The sequence below is a fragment of the Doryrhamphus excisus genome, linkage group LG17 (genome assembly GCF_037039965.1).
Source record: "Doryrhamphus excisus strain RoL-2023G ecotype Guam linkage group LG17, RoL_Dexc_Guam_v1.1, whole genome shotgun sequence".
NCBI lineage: Eukaryota > Metazoa > Chordata > Actinopteri > Syngnathiformes > Syngnathidae > Doryrhamphus > Doryrhamphus excisus.
Window position 1 is genome coordinate 7,381,252 of NC_136373.1, and position 14,272 is coordinate 7,395,523.

Consider the following 14,272-nt stretch of genomic DNA (forward strand, 5'->3'; position numbering starts at 1 on the left):
CTTTTCGACTGTCCCGAATCAAACAGAAGCCACTTTTTTTTTTTAGATAAATATAGTCCTTCAGGTTTTATTTATACTATCATACAAAACATTTCATACATTTTGGTTTTTTTTTGATGAAAAATACACAACGGAACAAAATGTTGCAACATATTACGGATACTTTGGCTGTCACGTGTGTACACTGAGGCTCAGATACGAAAAACCGCTGAGTTTTAAACACTGAAGACTTGTATGGTCGTGGTTTTCCAAAAAGGAAAACTCTTTATCTCTAAACTGGGTAACTTCAATGTCAAAGTGGCTGCATATTTAATCATAACTAAGTCCTCTTCACTTATTTGTGGATTCTTCTGACAGTCATACGGAGGTCTTCTGAGCACAAACCAGCTCTTCATCGTGCACCAGCCTCCACATCTTGACGAGTTCCTGTGCACTAAGTTTGTGCACCACAACAAGGTTCTTGTAGAAGCATGGCTCGCTATTCATGGGGCTCACCCTGCGCCTGGTGATGCCGAAAGTTCTGAAGCCTGAGTGCATTTCTGGGCTCAGGTGAAGCCTTTGCAGACACATGCCCAAAAAGACGTCGTCAATCGGGTACAGTTCCAGGTTCTCGGAGACCACAAAGAGCCTCCTGGCCAGATGGGAGGACATAAGGAACCCCCCTCCTCCTACATAAGGTGGGTATGGCTTATCATAGAGCTCCCTGGGGATGTAGTATTTACTCTGCCTGTTCCTAATAGGGATGGCCTTGGAGATGGTGTCCCCCACAAACAAAGTGGTCTCCTTGTTCTCCTCCACCTTAAAGCCGATGAGATCCAGTAAGTTTTTGGTGTTCACAAACACATCGTCGTCTCCTTTGAATATAAACTGGACTCCCGGGCAGTAGATGTTGAACCATTTCAGAAAGTTGACCTCCTTCAGGGTCAAGTTGAAGAACGTGTCCATGAAATCCCACTGCAGGATGTCACTGTAGATGTGGTCTTCATATTCTATCAGTTTCTGCAGGTTATGGGCGTCTTTGCCCACAGCAGGGCTCCCCAAAAGAAAGACGGTCTTGATGCTCTTACCGTCCACAGTGTGTTCCTTGCCCCAGGTTTTACGCACAGCCTCCCGCCGGTCGTGCTGCTCAATGACGGACTTGACCACCATGAGGAGGTGCACCTTTCCTTCTGTGCACTTCTCAGGGTGGTTGATGAGCATCGGGAAGTACCTGCAATGCCGGTGCAAGACGAACTGGTGGAACCTCGGGTCCAATCTCCGGAACCAGTCCTTGGTCCTCACCGTGATGTCCTCCCTGCAGTTCAGCACCTGCGGGTCCCAGAAGCGTCCACTCCGGTTGTAGACCCGTTGCTCCTGGAAAGTGTGGTTCACCAAAGACTGCTTGGCTGCAGACTTCTTAAATGAAAAACAGTCTCCACACCAGCTGGCGTGTTTCATATACGTCCCCATGGCGTCTTTCTCTGGGAGTCTAAGTTTGTGGATCATGAGGAGCGATGCGAAGAACAGAGAGAGGCTCAGCAGGGGCTTTAGTAGACCGAGCCGCTTTCTCCGGAAAAGGTGCTCCATGGTGCTCAGTGCAGTGGCCGGGGTCTCTCCAACGCTTCACCTTTCCCCATCCTCAACTTCAGGTTTCTTCGGCATTGGTGTCCCTTTACTTGTGGTCCTCCGATGTCCCATCCACTAATGGAGGACGCTGACACTGACCTGGACCTCTTTGTGGCCATGACGGCACTCACTAAAGGCACAAGTTGGCTTTCCGTCGTGGGCAAAAGGATGCTGGACACGGTCCCTCAACTTTTCTGCTTTGTGGTTATGTGGACACACAGACCCTCTTTCGTTTTACTCGCTCTCCTCCTCCTTTTCCCAAATACCACCTCCCACCTCCTCACGATGATGCCTCTTTCTTGGAACAGGTGTCAACAAGTATAATGGCCGCACACATTTAACAGTCACACGTAGCATATTTGGCATCTGCTCTTGCGTTTACACTAAAAACATTTCCTTTTTTCATTGTCAGGAATTGTCTCCAAACAAAAAAGTCACATTTCGGCTAGTATTTTAAAAAATAAAATTACTCAAAACTAAAATGCATTTTCATTATAACGTTAACATGCTAATGTTTATACATCGAAATAAGTGATGATAACAGGATAAAACAAAATACAATTACTACGGTACTATTGTTTGGGAGTGCTTCTAGCGTACTCTGGTGGACATTCTGGAGAATTACAAGAGCTAAGAACTTGTACGGTGCGTTCTTTTCCGGTTTTGACGTCATCACGTCGACGCAGTACTGCTAGAAATTTGAGAGGTCCATAGTGATGGAAAGTTCGGCTCTTCTTAGGGAGTCGGTTGTTTTGACTCAGCTCACTAAAAAGAGCCGTATTTTCGGCTCCCAATGGGCTCCTCAAATTTTTTTTGTTTTACATGTATTTATTACCCAATTATGTGTACTGTGACACATGATTTAATCATAAAAAATATTATATGAAATTCTTACTATTTAAAATGATTTATTGTGACCTCAATGAACTGATCGGCTCTCAAGCACCACAGTGTTTAACCCTGCTCCTCTTGCACATTGCGGACACAGAGACGCCGCTGTTTGACCAGTGTGACGTTCACCTTTAACAAAAAAGACGAGGAAAAAGCTAATAGACTTCCAGTTTGCTACCAACAACGCGAACCGCCTCCCGTCGTTCATTTCAAAGAGCCGGCTCTATAGCGATGTGACGCCATACCTCTCTTACAGCCGATTCGTTCGTGACTGACACATCAAAATAGGACAACAGTGAGCTGAAAACGCCAGAATATTGCATTGGGTAGTCGTGTGAAATCCAAAGATAATAAGGAGCTAGCAGGAAGTAGTTTGTTCTTGTTTTGTAGTAGGTTGCCACCGACAGATGATACGTAAGGTACGTAAATGACGGCTAAGTCATGTGATGTTACGGTTTTGGTTCACGGTACTTGCTAGCAGTGTTAGCTTGTGGTTAGGGCGTATGTTATTGAGAATAAGACACACTGCAATGATCACCATATGAAAGCGTTTGAAGTGTTTTATATATGTGTCTTGTTTTACGTTTGAATTGGACAAAAGACAAGAGTTTTAGCTAGCTTGAAAAGATCCGCCCGCCAGACGACGGTGGTCACGTGATCACTATACTGAGCATGCGGCATCATTTTTTTAATGTTTAGGGAGTCGTATGTTTTGGCCCATTCTTTTAGTATTCAGTCACTTTTAACTAGATTAATTGAGTTAGTGTGTGATTTGGTTAAAACAACTAAATTGGAATTCAACCCCCATGAAACACACTTGGTATGAGCTACAATATTGTGACGTCTGACCTAAAGTCCCACTTGTACTGAATTGTTGACAAATATTATGACTGCAAATTATTGTGTGCACGTACATACATAAATAACTGTGCCGCGTCAATCTTGCCCGAAGAGATTGATGTTTATGTGGTTAAATAAAGGATAAATAAAAGATTAAATTATGTTTACTTTGCAGATGTCTGGTCAACTCAACAAACTGAAGCACAGAAAGCGGAAGAGCATCTCTGAGCCCAAACACTCCAAAAAGGTTTGTTCTCTTTGCAATAATAGAAACACATCAAACTATACAGAGCTGTACAGCCGTAGGGTGGAGACTCACAAAATGGTGTTTCCAATAGGGCTTACTAAAAGTACTTTCAAATTGTAAATGAAATGATGGCTTTTATTAATCTCTGGTCTTTTCTGTGATGGGTCGCAGTGTCCTGTCACACGGAGAAAATACGTCAAAAGTCCAAAGGCCGCACCGAACAGCAAAGCGGCCGGCGACACAGAGAGACTGTCTCAAATCAGCTGTGAGTGCCTCCAGTCTGTCGGCAGAGGGCGATGCTCTGCGTCTCCTCTGTTGGACGGGCAGGAGGGCAAAGAGAACGAGCTGAGGATGAGCCCGTTCTTGGACACTTGTACATGGTATGGTATCGGGGACAACAAGCATGGTCCTGATGACATGGATTGCGAAGAATCGGACAAAAACATGTTCCCAGATGACGACAGCAACCAGATTCTTCCTGTGGAGCATTTTTTTGGAAATCTGGATGCTCTGCAGGTAAGACAAAAAACACGGTTGTCTGAAATGAAGGATTAAACCACACATGGGATCATTAGTAGTGAAAAACAACTTGATGTATTGATGTCTTTTCCCGGTAGGATTTTCCACAGAGAACATCAGAGACTTCTCGTCATCAGAGTAAGCACAGGCGACGCCATTATTACGCTGGGGAAGACAGCGATGAGGAGCAACAGCATCATGAGGCGGAGGCGGGCGTCAGCAGCACCCAGCAAGAGGCCAGAGGGGACACTTTGTGACTTTATTTGGCTTTCTGCAGTGAGGAACTTTTCAGCACTTAGCTTAAAAAAGAGAGGGGGGGGGGTCAAGTCCCAATCACTTGCACCAAGGTAATGTGAGCTTTCTTTCTGGTTTCGGTGCTTATGCTGAGAGATGATGATGCTTCCCACTTTTAACATAGCGGTTAAAAGACAATCACTTCAAAGACAAGCCAACATTATTGGGATCTGTTGACCCAATCATCACTCGTGATTAGATTATTTTCATATTTATAAAAACATCATTTATTGCCACCATTTATCAAAAGTAGTTACTTATCGATGACAATGAGAACACTTTGGTTTTTCACTCACCACAACAGGAGCATGTAAAGAGATCCAATACAAGACCTGGATCAAAAATCTGCCTCCACAAAGATGATGTTCAGTCTTGACCCGTCCAAAAAGGCACTGCTTTAACAATGTTTACAATGGAGGTATACTAATAGATTATCTCATTGGCGCCACTTATTGCACTATACTTTGAAGTCCAAATGTTAGTTTTTTAGTGTAGCCCAAAGAGTGCTTTTTTTCAGGTAACAACCCTACAACTCAGCATCCGCTCCAGTTTGAACTAGGATATTGGAGGTTGTGTTTTCAGTCAATTTATGGAGCTAAACTATTCACGAACTAACTCTGTAAATAGTTCAACATTCAGGTTTTATGTTAACCTTCCTCTTGTGTTAGTTGTCTGGTATCACCTCTTATGTTAACGGGTCGGTTTTGACCCATGTATTAAATCAGATCTAAAATACACTAAAAACAATAAGTTACCATCAAATTAGCTTCTCATCTTTTCGTTACCTTCTTAGGCTTCCTCAGCCATGAAAATATTGGTTTTAATGCTTTTGGTGTGGGCATTTTTTGTCACTATACCCCTCAATTTCAATTTCCAAACTTTTTCAATTTCCTGACTCGCATCATCTGTGTCTTCTGGATCATACTCCACGTTGTCCTCCTTGCTCATTTCAATGCCTATGCTGGTCTGTCCTCTCCCTCATTGTCACCAAAAATTTGGTCCAGATCTTGGTTCACTGTACTTCTTGCCATTCTTTCTGTGATAAGAATCCCCTGAAGCTTACATGATGAGAAGAGGAGCTGGTTGTCATTGTGTTGGCTAATTGTACACTTATGATTTCAGTTTTGGCTCAAAATATTGCTTTATAATCATATTATTATTATTATTACTGGGCCGAAACCGACCCTAACAATACAGTGGTCATAATTTCAACCAGACCATTTTAATATTTAGTAAAAATTGGGTTTTATTTTGTTGAAATAGTTTCCTGACAAAGTCAACAAGCCTTGATGCAATAAACAAATGTTATGTGATTCTTTTTATGCATTAAAATGTAAAACGGGTCGGTGCCGACTCTAACACAAGAGGAGGGTTCAAATAATTTAGGTTAATCATTTATTCATTTCCTACTGCTTATCCTCACGAGGGTTGCGGGGGTGCTGGACCTATCCCAGAGGTGGGGCCAGCCAATCACAGGGCACATATAGACAAACAACCATTCACACTCACATTCATACCTATGGACAATTTGGAGTCGCCAATTAACCTAGCATGTTTTTGGAATGTGGGAGGAAACCCACAAACTCGAGTCACCCAGCTGTGAGGCCTGCGTGTTAACCACTCAACCACCGTGCAGCCCATAGTTTCTCATGTTAACATAAAAAACGTGCAAAACAGGAGCAATTGGGAATTAACTGCCCCTCATAGCCATCATCCATTCATGTTGTTTATTTGTTGATGAATACATTTTTAATCCAGTCTACAAACGTAATGAAATGCATATGTTAAAGAGTTTTGTCACTACTGATCAACAGAATGCATTCAATTTTTAGATTTTAATATGGATTGGATGCCGCAGCACCTTTTCTTATCGTGGAGATTCACATTGAGTTTACTCAGATGTTTGATTGACATTTTGCCATGATTTGTACGTAGTGATTGTTGATTATACTTGGGCAGCTTTTGCACTGTGTGTGTATAAATCTGTATATCTCTCAGTGCAGCTCATTCTACTCAGATGGTGGTTTGCAAATATATCCATGCATTTTTTTTCTTTAATATATAAAACATAACTTGGTGTATAGCCATTGCACTAAAATATTGCTTGTAATTTGTCTAGAGCAGATTGATCTGATCATATAGCTTTTATATACATGTATGCTGTGTTTGAATCCATGCCTTATTCATGATGAATGATTTTCATATGTATACTATGCAATTTTCAGAGGAGACTTATTCTCGTGAATTCAGCATTCCATTTCAGTGTAACCATCGCTGTGCCAAGACTAAGAGCAAATAAATGTCTTTCATGATTTATTTCAAGTTCAGCAGTTCGGAAAGTAAAATCAGGTTAAAAAAAAAAGTCAGTCATCAAATAATAACAAAAAAATTGTAAACAATCATTTCAAACGTATCTTCTTGCTTCGACGCTTTCTGTTTGTTTTAAAAACCTTCTTAGGGTCACACAGCAGGTTGTGGGCTCCCTTCTTGTGGCACACGATGTGGACCAGCTTGAGGTTATCCCGGGTGAACAGCAGCCGGTAGAAGTAAGTCAAATTTATATCCTGGCTTTTGTGATTCTGGAGTGCCTCCACGAGGGCAGGAATGATGGTTCTCTTCTTTTCAATCCTGGATGAAGAAGTTGACATTTGTGTTGTGCCCTGATTTTACACAATTAAGTCGGAAAGAAGCCAATATTTCAAACCTGTGGTCCAGATTCCAAGTACTGAACATAATGCGGCTCTCTCTGCTTCCGTAGGGATTGATGGAATGCAGCGACGCACACTTTGACTGATCAAAGGAGCCCTGAAAGGAGGAATAACGAAATCCAATACAAGAACTATCAAAATTCTCCATTGTGGTTGACAATACCTGGCAGGTAAACCATCCTTCTTTTGTACAGAGTCGATCCTTATCCTTTTGAGAGCGGTCAAAGTAGCAGCCGTTGTATTTATCCGACTTGAGCATCTCTGAGAGGCTCTTTGAGGCTTGTATGCACGCTTCCCGAACTTTAACTTTCTGCACGGCTCTTGTGGCTTCATCTAGCTGTCCACAGAGATGAGAAAATTCTTATTTAGAGAATGTTAATTAAAGAGCAGTTTTAGCTTTTACTGGGCTTTACGTCTTTCATGTAACTTCTTATTCTGCTTTCACAGTTGTACATCATGTAGGTGGACTTGGTCTTGAATCGAGCATCAACACCTGAGAGGAAAACATTATTGAGGAAACTGCTGACCCTTCCCATGTTGGATACACAAGCTTGTACAGAGCATCGGCAAATCATCTGTAAATGTTTGACAATCTTGTTCAAAGTGTCCGTACCTGTAAACCATTCTTCATCCTCGTCTCTGCTCTCCAGCTCAGATCTGTCCTCCAGGTTGTGAAGAAGGTCACAGAGGATTTTCCGTCTCTTGGCAGACTTCTCATCACCTAGGAGGCTCTTCGCTGCTTCAATAAGGCCGATGGAGTGTTGGTCTGATCTCAGTAAATGAGCAATGTCGCACACAGCTGGATGAGGATGTAAAAACTAAAATGTTAGATTTCCATCTTGGTTTTTGATATAACCTAATAGACCGGTCACATACATCCACCCCATGTCTGCTCCGTGCAGAGAACAAGTTCTGTGTTGTCAGGCAAAGTTGCAAAGTATTCTTCTGTCACTTTTGTCCCGTCTGCATGCAAACAAACATGCGCACCTGAAAGTGGCAACTGGAAAGAGACCGAATATTAGTACAATATACGATATTAGACCAATACATGAGTGTATTTTGGCTATTAAAAGGAAGTGGTCCCACATTATCACTATTACTGTACAGAGATATAACAATATACATACACACGGTGACCACTTCCTGTTAAGGATCCGAGAAATGTAAACAAGGGAATACAGAACCGGAAAACAAACAACCGACCGACCTCTAATAACTTGCAACCTTTTTTAAGCAACTCGTTGACGTCTTTGGCCGCAACGCCGTACTTTTTGTTGTCTTCAATACTCCTGATTTTAAAAGGTCTGCTTTTCTCCAAAAACCCAAACATTGCTTATGTTGTCGCGGTGCTGTTGGTTGAAATACCCGGATGTGTTCTTGCTCCACCCGCGACTCGTGTTTGAATTTCAGTTTACCATTCTTGATGTCCGATACCGATTATTTGGTTTCCGAGCTGATACTGGGTAAATGTCTCGTCCTGGTTATATCGATCAGAAATTGATATTTTGTCACGGTTAATGTGTCCTAATTAAATAACATAATTAATTGGTACAGACAGTGGAATGATTTATGTACACAATAGACAAGCTAACAACAGCTAACAACATCAAAAAACGAGGACAAATCGTATAAAATATGTGAATCTTGTGTCTATTAAACAACAAATTAGTGAATTACTTTTAAAAAAGTATTAATATTTGGAACTGAGAATGAATCTTGACTATGAAGCGCTAGTATCGAAAGTATCGGTATTTCAGTATCGATCCGCATGTCACCATTTCCCAGCAATCCCAGAATGCATTGCGCCATTTTGTCACAACGTTAAGGTTCAATACAGTTTTAAATATGTATTCTTTTCTGTTGTCTTTTTCACCCATAGTTTGCGAGCTAGGTTTTGTTTACTTTCTTAATTTTCTACACTCTGGTGGTGCTTAACATTTAAGTCAAATATTCAAACAATTATCGTAGAAAATAAAATATTAATACTATAATACTGTAGATAGATACAGGACAGTTGTCGACAGCTGACAACAGGCCAAATAAAGTGGAGAGCAGCGTGTTAGTTACCATAACAACGACGCTGTCTGATAGGCCATACCAAATAGTAGGTGTTACGAATTCAACGCATCAATACTAAAAATGTATTTTTGTACAATATTTCAGGTTAAATGGCTCGTTACATTTTCAGAAGTCACGTATGTGTTAATCTGCATCACACACGTCATTTCCGTAATCTCGAATACAAACGTTGGAACGTTTACTTTACTCTGTGGCACCCATGAGCAAGATAGTATGACCCCAATTCAACATGGCGGCCAGGTGAGTCCTTTTCGGTGGATACAAAGCACGATTAGTGAAATAAATGTCCATACAGAGGGCTTTTAAGTCTCTGATATTAACACGTGCATTATTTATTTAAGTGCATTGTGGCCACCATATGATATGTATTTATATGGGACTCCCCGGAAGAGATTTAGTCGCTGAAAAGCCCACAAGCTGGCACAGAGTAGGTTATGGTCAAAGTATGTTAAACACAGAGGAGCTGCCATCCATGGCGGAGGGCTGGAGAGAAGTGTTTGAAAGGGGGCGTTCGATTCCTCCACCGGGCCAGATAATTCGCCAAGCTGTGGACAACTTCATCACGCAGTCCCGGGGCCACCAGCTCACCTTGGGCAGGATGACGGCGCCTCATCTACCCAAGGTAACGTGGCTAATAACACTCTCTAGCTCACGAGACTTTAACCTATAACATTGACCTATAAATGTAATTTGTATTCTCGTGTTAAACGATGCCAAAGTTTCAGAGAATGACGTTTGAGCATTTGGAAGTGAGAAGTTTAGGATGGCTCATAAGATCGGTTTGGAGAGGCGTGGCGTCTTTGTGACGTTACAGAAGGACAGATTTCCTTTATATATAAACTCTTTGCCCTCCCCCAAGCGCTGTGCTGCTGTTTACTTGCTAGCAATGCCTAAATTAGTTTACAATTCCTAAAGACCACCATCAAGCACAATTGCTTTGAGTTCCTGAATAGGTTCCAGTTGTATAGGTACAAATTCTGGAAGCACTAGAACGCTTCTGTGCTGGTTATCGTGTGTAGCTGCTCTATAGGAGTCCACAACTCAATACAAAGGGACAAAAAATGGTCCCTTTTAATAACCCATTGCTCTGTTTACGTATTTCTTTCTCCAACAGCGTTAACTGATTTCACAAGTAACAAGAATGAGAATAATATGGGGGCTCTTTCCTACAGGAAACGACAGAGGTTGGACCAAATGTGACGTACCAGCTGCGAGTGACGTTCTTTGACAGAAACCGTCAGCACTTCTTTGGGAGAACATGGAAGAGCGCCCCACAGAAAATGAAAAACACCAAGATATCCTTCAAAGAGGTAACATTGGTTTAAAAGTATTGGTGTCACATGCACGCACATATGACCTGATCTATATCTCAAGACCAGTTGAAAAATAGCTAGAATTTACCTTTTGCACATTTTGATCTTAAATAGAGCAACAGTATGTAGAATAAAGTGCTGGAGTCTATCCCAGCTGTCTTCAGGCAGATTGGTGGCCAGCCAACCACAGGGCACATATAGACAAACAACCATTCACACTCACATTCATACCTATGGACAATTTGGAGTGGCCAATTAACCTAGCATGTTTTTGGAATGTGGGAGGAAACCGGAGTACCCGGAAAAAACCCACACATGCATGGGGAGAACATGCTAACTCCACACAGAGATGGCCGAGGGTGGAATTGAAATCCGGTCTCCCAGCTGTGAGCTCAGCGCACTAACCATTCGATCACCGTGCAGCTCACCTGAAATACAGTGGTATGAAAAAGTTTGGGCACCCCTGATCATTTTCAATGTTTTCCTTTTATAAATCACTGGTTGTTAGCAGACGAACACAGTGGTAGATTAGAAGTCAAATGAACTTGATAGGATTTACATAAAGTCTGCAATAATTATTTAAACAAAAGTAGGTAGGTGCCTAAATTTGGGCACCCTTGTTGTTTTATTGATTTGTATACCTTTAGCACTAATTATTGGAACACAAAATTTGTTAGGTAAGCTCCCTGACCCATGACCTGCATACACAAGTGAAGCCAATCATGATAAAGGGTATTTAAGGTTGCCAATCCTTTCGGGAGAGAGGAGCCTCAAAACAACTTCAAATGACCTGAAAGCAAAGATTGTTCAACATCATGGTCTAAGGGAAGGATACAAAAAGCTAGGTCAGAATTCCACGTACAGTTTTATAAGTCAGGGTCCTGGATGATTGGAATTGGAAGCATATTACCCTAATCGGCGCATCCCAAGATGTCAGTCATCTTATGTGACTGGATATGTAGCTATGTGGCTATGTCCATCCATCTATCCATCCATGCCACTTATCCTCAAAATGTATTCCAAAACAACTAAGTTGAGCTTCTTCCTGGGTCAACACATTTATCAGCAACAATTTATACATTATTAATCAGTTTTCCCCCCAGAATAACTATATTTAGTTCGCAGAGTCTCCTCACTCTGTCAGATTCCATTCTGTAAAGCATTAGAAGTCCAAGTGCAGTCGTAACTCTTAAAACCTACGCCATTAGTCTAGAATATTTATGGCTAATGTACTGCGATTTATCAATCTTTATCAAATTGAACATCTCTAATTACTATCCATTTAATGAGACACGCAGCGTGTGCTTTGCCTAATTAGTCAGTAGATTCATGAATATTTTGATGAATGGAACATTAAATTGGTTGAGGTCAGTTATTTATCAAAACATGTTTTGTAACCGTGTGTTATGAAAGGCAAATGGTGATTTGGTATCCAAATAATATTCAAAGGGAGCTGTAAAAAATGGCAGCGCCTCATTCAGTCATCCGTGATAGACTAATTTTAATATTGTTTGAAATGCCAATATATGTGTAGTAATTGAAAACAATAATGTTTTATTCCCCCAAGAAATAGACAAGGTGTCTCAACAATAAGGATTTCTGCTCTGGATTTGTTGTTGTGTTGCCAATCTTTTATTAAGCTTTTGTTTTCATTAACAGTGAGTTTTAGTGATGGGTTTCTACTACTGTAAAAAAAGAACTGATTACAGCATTTGATCAGGTTCACAAAGTGAACAGCAGAGGGCAATGTTGTGCCTCATATTGAACAAAAATGACTGATGAGAGCAGACGACAAAAGAAAGGAAAGGGGGTATCTTTCTATATTATCACTCACTGTGATCGCCTCATTTACCTGCCTTGGCTGAGAGGAGCCGCTGGTTTCTTCTCTGACATGCAGCATTATCAGGCTGACAGCCCGGCTTTGCAGAAAAGGCCAACTTTTGTTCCTGTTCATGTTTACTCTTAATTTTTGTTGACCTTCAAATGCTGTGTGACAGGAAATACATTGAGAGTTACATGTACAAAAGTGCTCCTCCATAGTCGCCAACAAAAGCCCAAAAGTTGGATATGATGTACATTTTTTAAATTGTTTTTGGAATCATATACAGTGGTATGAAAAAGTGTGGGCATTGGGGCCTGGTCATTTTCAAGATCCCTGATAAATCATTGGTTGTTGGGATCAGGGATTTCAGGTAAATATATCATTCATTCATTCATTTTCTACCGCTTATCCTCACAAAGGTCCCGGGGGTGCTGAGTACACCCTGGACTGGTCGGCAGCCAATCACAGTGCACATATAGACAAACAACCATTCACACTCACATTCATACCTATGGACAATTTGGAGTCGCCAATTAACCTAGCATGTTTTTGGAATGTGGGAGGAAACCGGAGTACCCGGAGAAAATCCACGGACATAACATGCCTACTCCACACAGAGATGGCCGAGGGTGGAATTGAACTCAGGTCTCCTAGCTTTCTGCATGCTAACCTCGAGCACCGTGCAGCAGTAAATATATTATATAGCAGACAAACACACTGATGTATGAGGAGTGAAATTAAGTTTATAAGATTTACTGAAAGTGTGCAATAATAATTTAAACTAAAGTAGGCACGTGCATACATTTGGGCACCATTGTTGTTTTTATAGATTTGAATACCTTTAACACTAATTATTGGAACACAAAATTTGTTTGATAAGCTCACTGACCCTTGACCTTCATACACAAGTCAAGCCAATCATGAGAAAGGATATTTAAGGTAGCCAATTGCAAGTTGCATCCTGTCTGAAGAGTAGCATCATGGTCGCCTCAAAACAACTTGTCAAATAACCCCAAAGGGAAGATTGTTCAACATCATGTTCGAGGGGAAGGATACCAAAAAGCTAGATCTAAGTTCCACTCTGAGGAACACAGTGAGGAAATGGAAGACCACAGGCACAGTCCTAGTTAAGGACCGGAGTGGCAGGCCAAGAAAAATCTCACATAAGCAGCGGCGAAGGATTTTCCCTCCCCAAAATTATATCAAAAACTGTGACGAAGATGCAAAAATGTTGATTGCCCCTTTTGCAAAGTCGAAGCTTTTGTTTTGCCTGAAACACAAAGATAATAGGTCTAATTTCATGGATGACTAGGGAATAAGGACTAAGGAACGATTAATCAATTACCAAAATAGTTGTCACTTAATGGGAAAATTGATTAATCTCAGATTAATCGATTAATTGTTGCAGCAGTTTGTGATTGTAGAAGCCTGTGTGTGTGATTGAGTGAGTGAATAAAGTGAAGAAATTCTATGTAGCTTCCGGTAGTAGTAGTAGTAGTAGTAGTAGTAGTAGTAGTAATTTTAGTAGGAGGAAAAAAAATCCAAACTTACATGGCTCTGTGTGAAAAACTGTGATTTAGCCTTCCTCAGTTCAAATGGAAAAGCTTATAAAACCATTGCTAAAACTGTAGGACTCCAGCCAACCACAGTGAGAGCCATTATACACAAATAGCGAAAACATGGAACAGTGGTGAACCTTCCCAGGAGTGACCGGCCAACCAAGATTACCCCAAGAGCGCAGTGACAATTCATCCACGAGGTCACAAAAAAACTCCACAACAACATCCAAAGTTAAAGCCAGTGACTCCACTTTAGACCACAAACGTTTCTGAAACGAAGCAAGGCGCAACAAGTAGATTGCAAGCACTCCATTTAAATACATTACTTTTGTGTATTTATTTATAAGCTGGCACCATTCAGTCTCACAATTCAAATAGCAGATTCTAACAGGTTT

At 41.2% G+C, this 14,272-nt stretch overlaps 4 protein-coding genes and 1 long non-coding RNA gene across 9 annotated transcripts in view; 3 read left to right on the top strand and 2 right to left on the bottom strand.

The window, feature by feature from the left end:
- Positions 1-60: 60 nt before the first annotated feature.
- Positions 61-1,800, bottom strand: b3gnt7l (UDP-GlcNAc:betaGal beta-1,3-N-acetylglucosaminyltransferase 7, like). The gene has a single exon (XM_058084947.2). The coding sequence runs from the start codon at positions 1,564-1,566 to the stop codon at positions 358-360; it is 1,209 nt and encodes a 402-aa protein (XP_057940930.2). The 5' UTR covers positions 1,567-1,800; the 3' UTR covers positions 61-357.
- An 886-nt stretch (positions 1,801-2,686) lies between these two features.
- lg17h1orf174 (linkage group 17 C1orf174 homolog) lies at positions 2,687-5,967 on the top strand. Its single transcript, XM_058083840.2, has 4 exons — positions 2,687-2,915; positions 3,512-3,583; positions 3,755-4,099; positions 4,201-5,967. Exons 1-4 carry the CDS (start codon positions 2,904-2,906, stop codon positions 4,357-4,359), a joined length of 588 nt encoding a protein of 195 aa, XP_057939823.2. The 5' UTR covers positions 2,687-2,903; the 3' UTR covers positions 4,360-5,967.
- A 2-nt stretch (positions 5,968-5,969) lies between these two features.
- Positions 5,970-8,824, top strand: LOC144901952 (uncharacterized). 2 transcript variants are annotated; one of them, XR_013630149.1, is made up of 5 exons: positions 5,970-6,745; positions 6,855-6,942; positions 7,155-7,274; positions 7,552-7,681; positions 7,755-8,824. It is a non-coding gene; the product is annotated as an uncharacterized LOC144901952 (long non-coding RNA). The 2 variants fall into 2 exon arrangements; XR_013630148.1 differs by having other exon boundaries at positions 5,970-6,942.
- dffb (DNA fragmentation factor, beta polypeptide (caspase-activated DNase)) lies at positions 6,132-8,516 on the bottom strand. Its single transcript, XM_058083835.2, has 7 exons — positions 8,312-8,516; positions 7,981-8,104; positions 7,718-7,903; positions 7,518-7,597; positions 7,268-7,441; positions 7,101-7,201; positions 6,132-7,024 (listed from the first exon to the last, which is right to left on the bottom strand). Exons 1-7 carry the CDS (start codon positions 8,432-8,434, stop codon positions 6,796-6,798), a joined length of 1,017 nt encoding a protein of 338 aa, XP_057939818.2. The 5' UTR covers positions 8,435-8,516; the 3' UTR covers positions 6,132-6,795.
- Positions 8,825-9,309: 485 nt separating the features above from the next.
- The window catches only part of nphp4 (nephronophthisis 4), a 94,568-nt gene continuing 89,605 nt past the window's right edge, over positions 9,310-14,272 (top strand). For 3 of the 4 annotated variants that reach the window (XM_078798206.1, XM_058083833.2, XM_058083831.2), the window contains exons 1-2: positions 9,310-9,805; positions 10,356-10,493. In XM_078798206.1, the coding sequence (XP_078654332.1) occupies positions 9,542-9,805; positions 10,356-10,493 (402 nt within the window). In that variant the 5' untranslated portion in view covers positions 9,310-9,541. The remainder of the gene's footprint in view (positions 9,806-10,355; positions 10,494-14,272) is intronic. The other variant, XM_058083832.2, reaches the window with a different exon arrangement.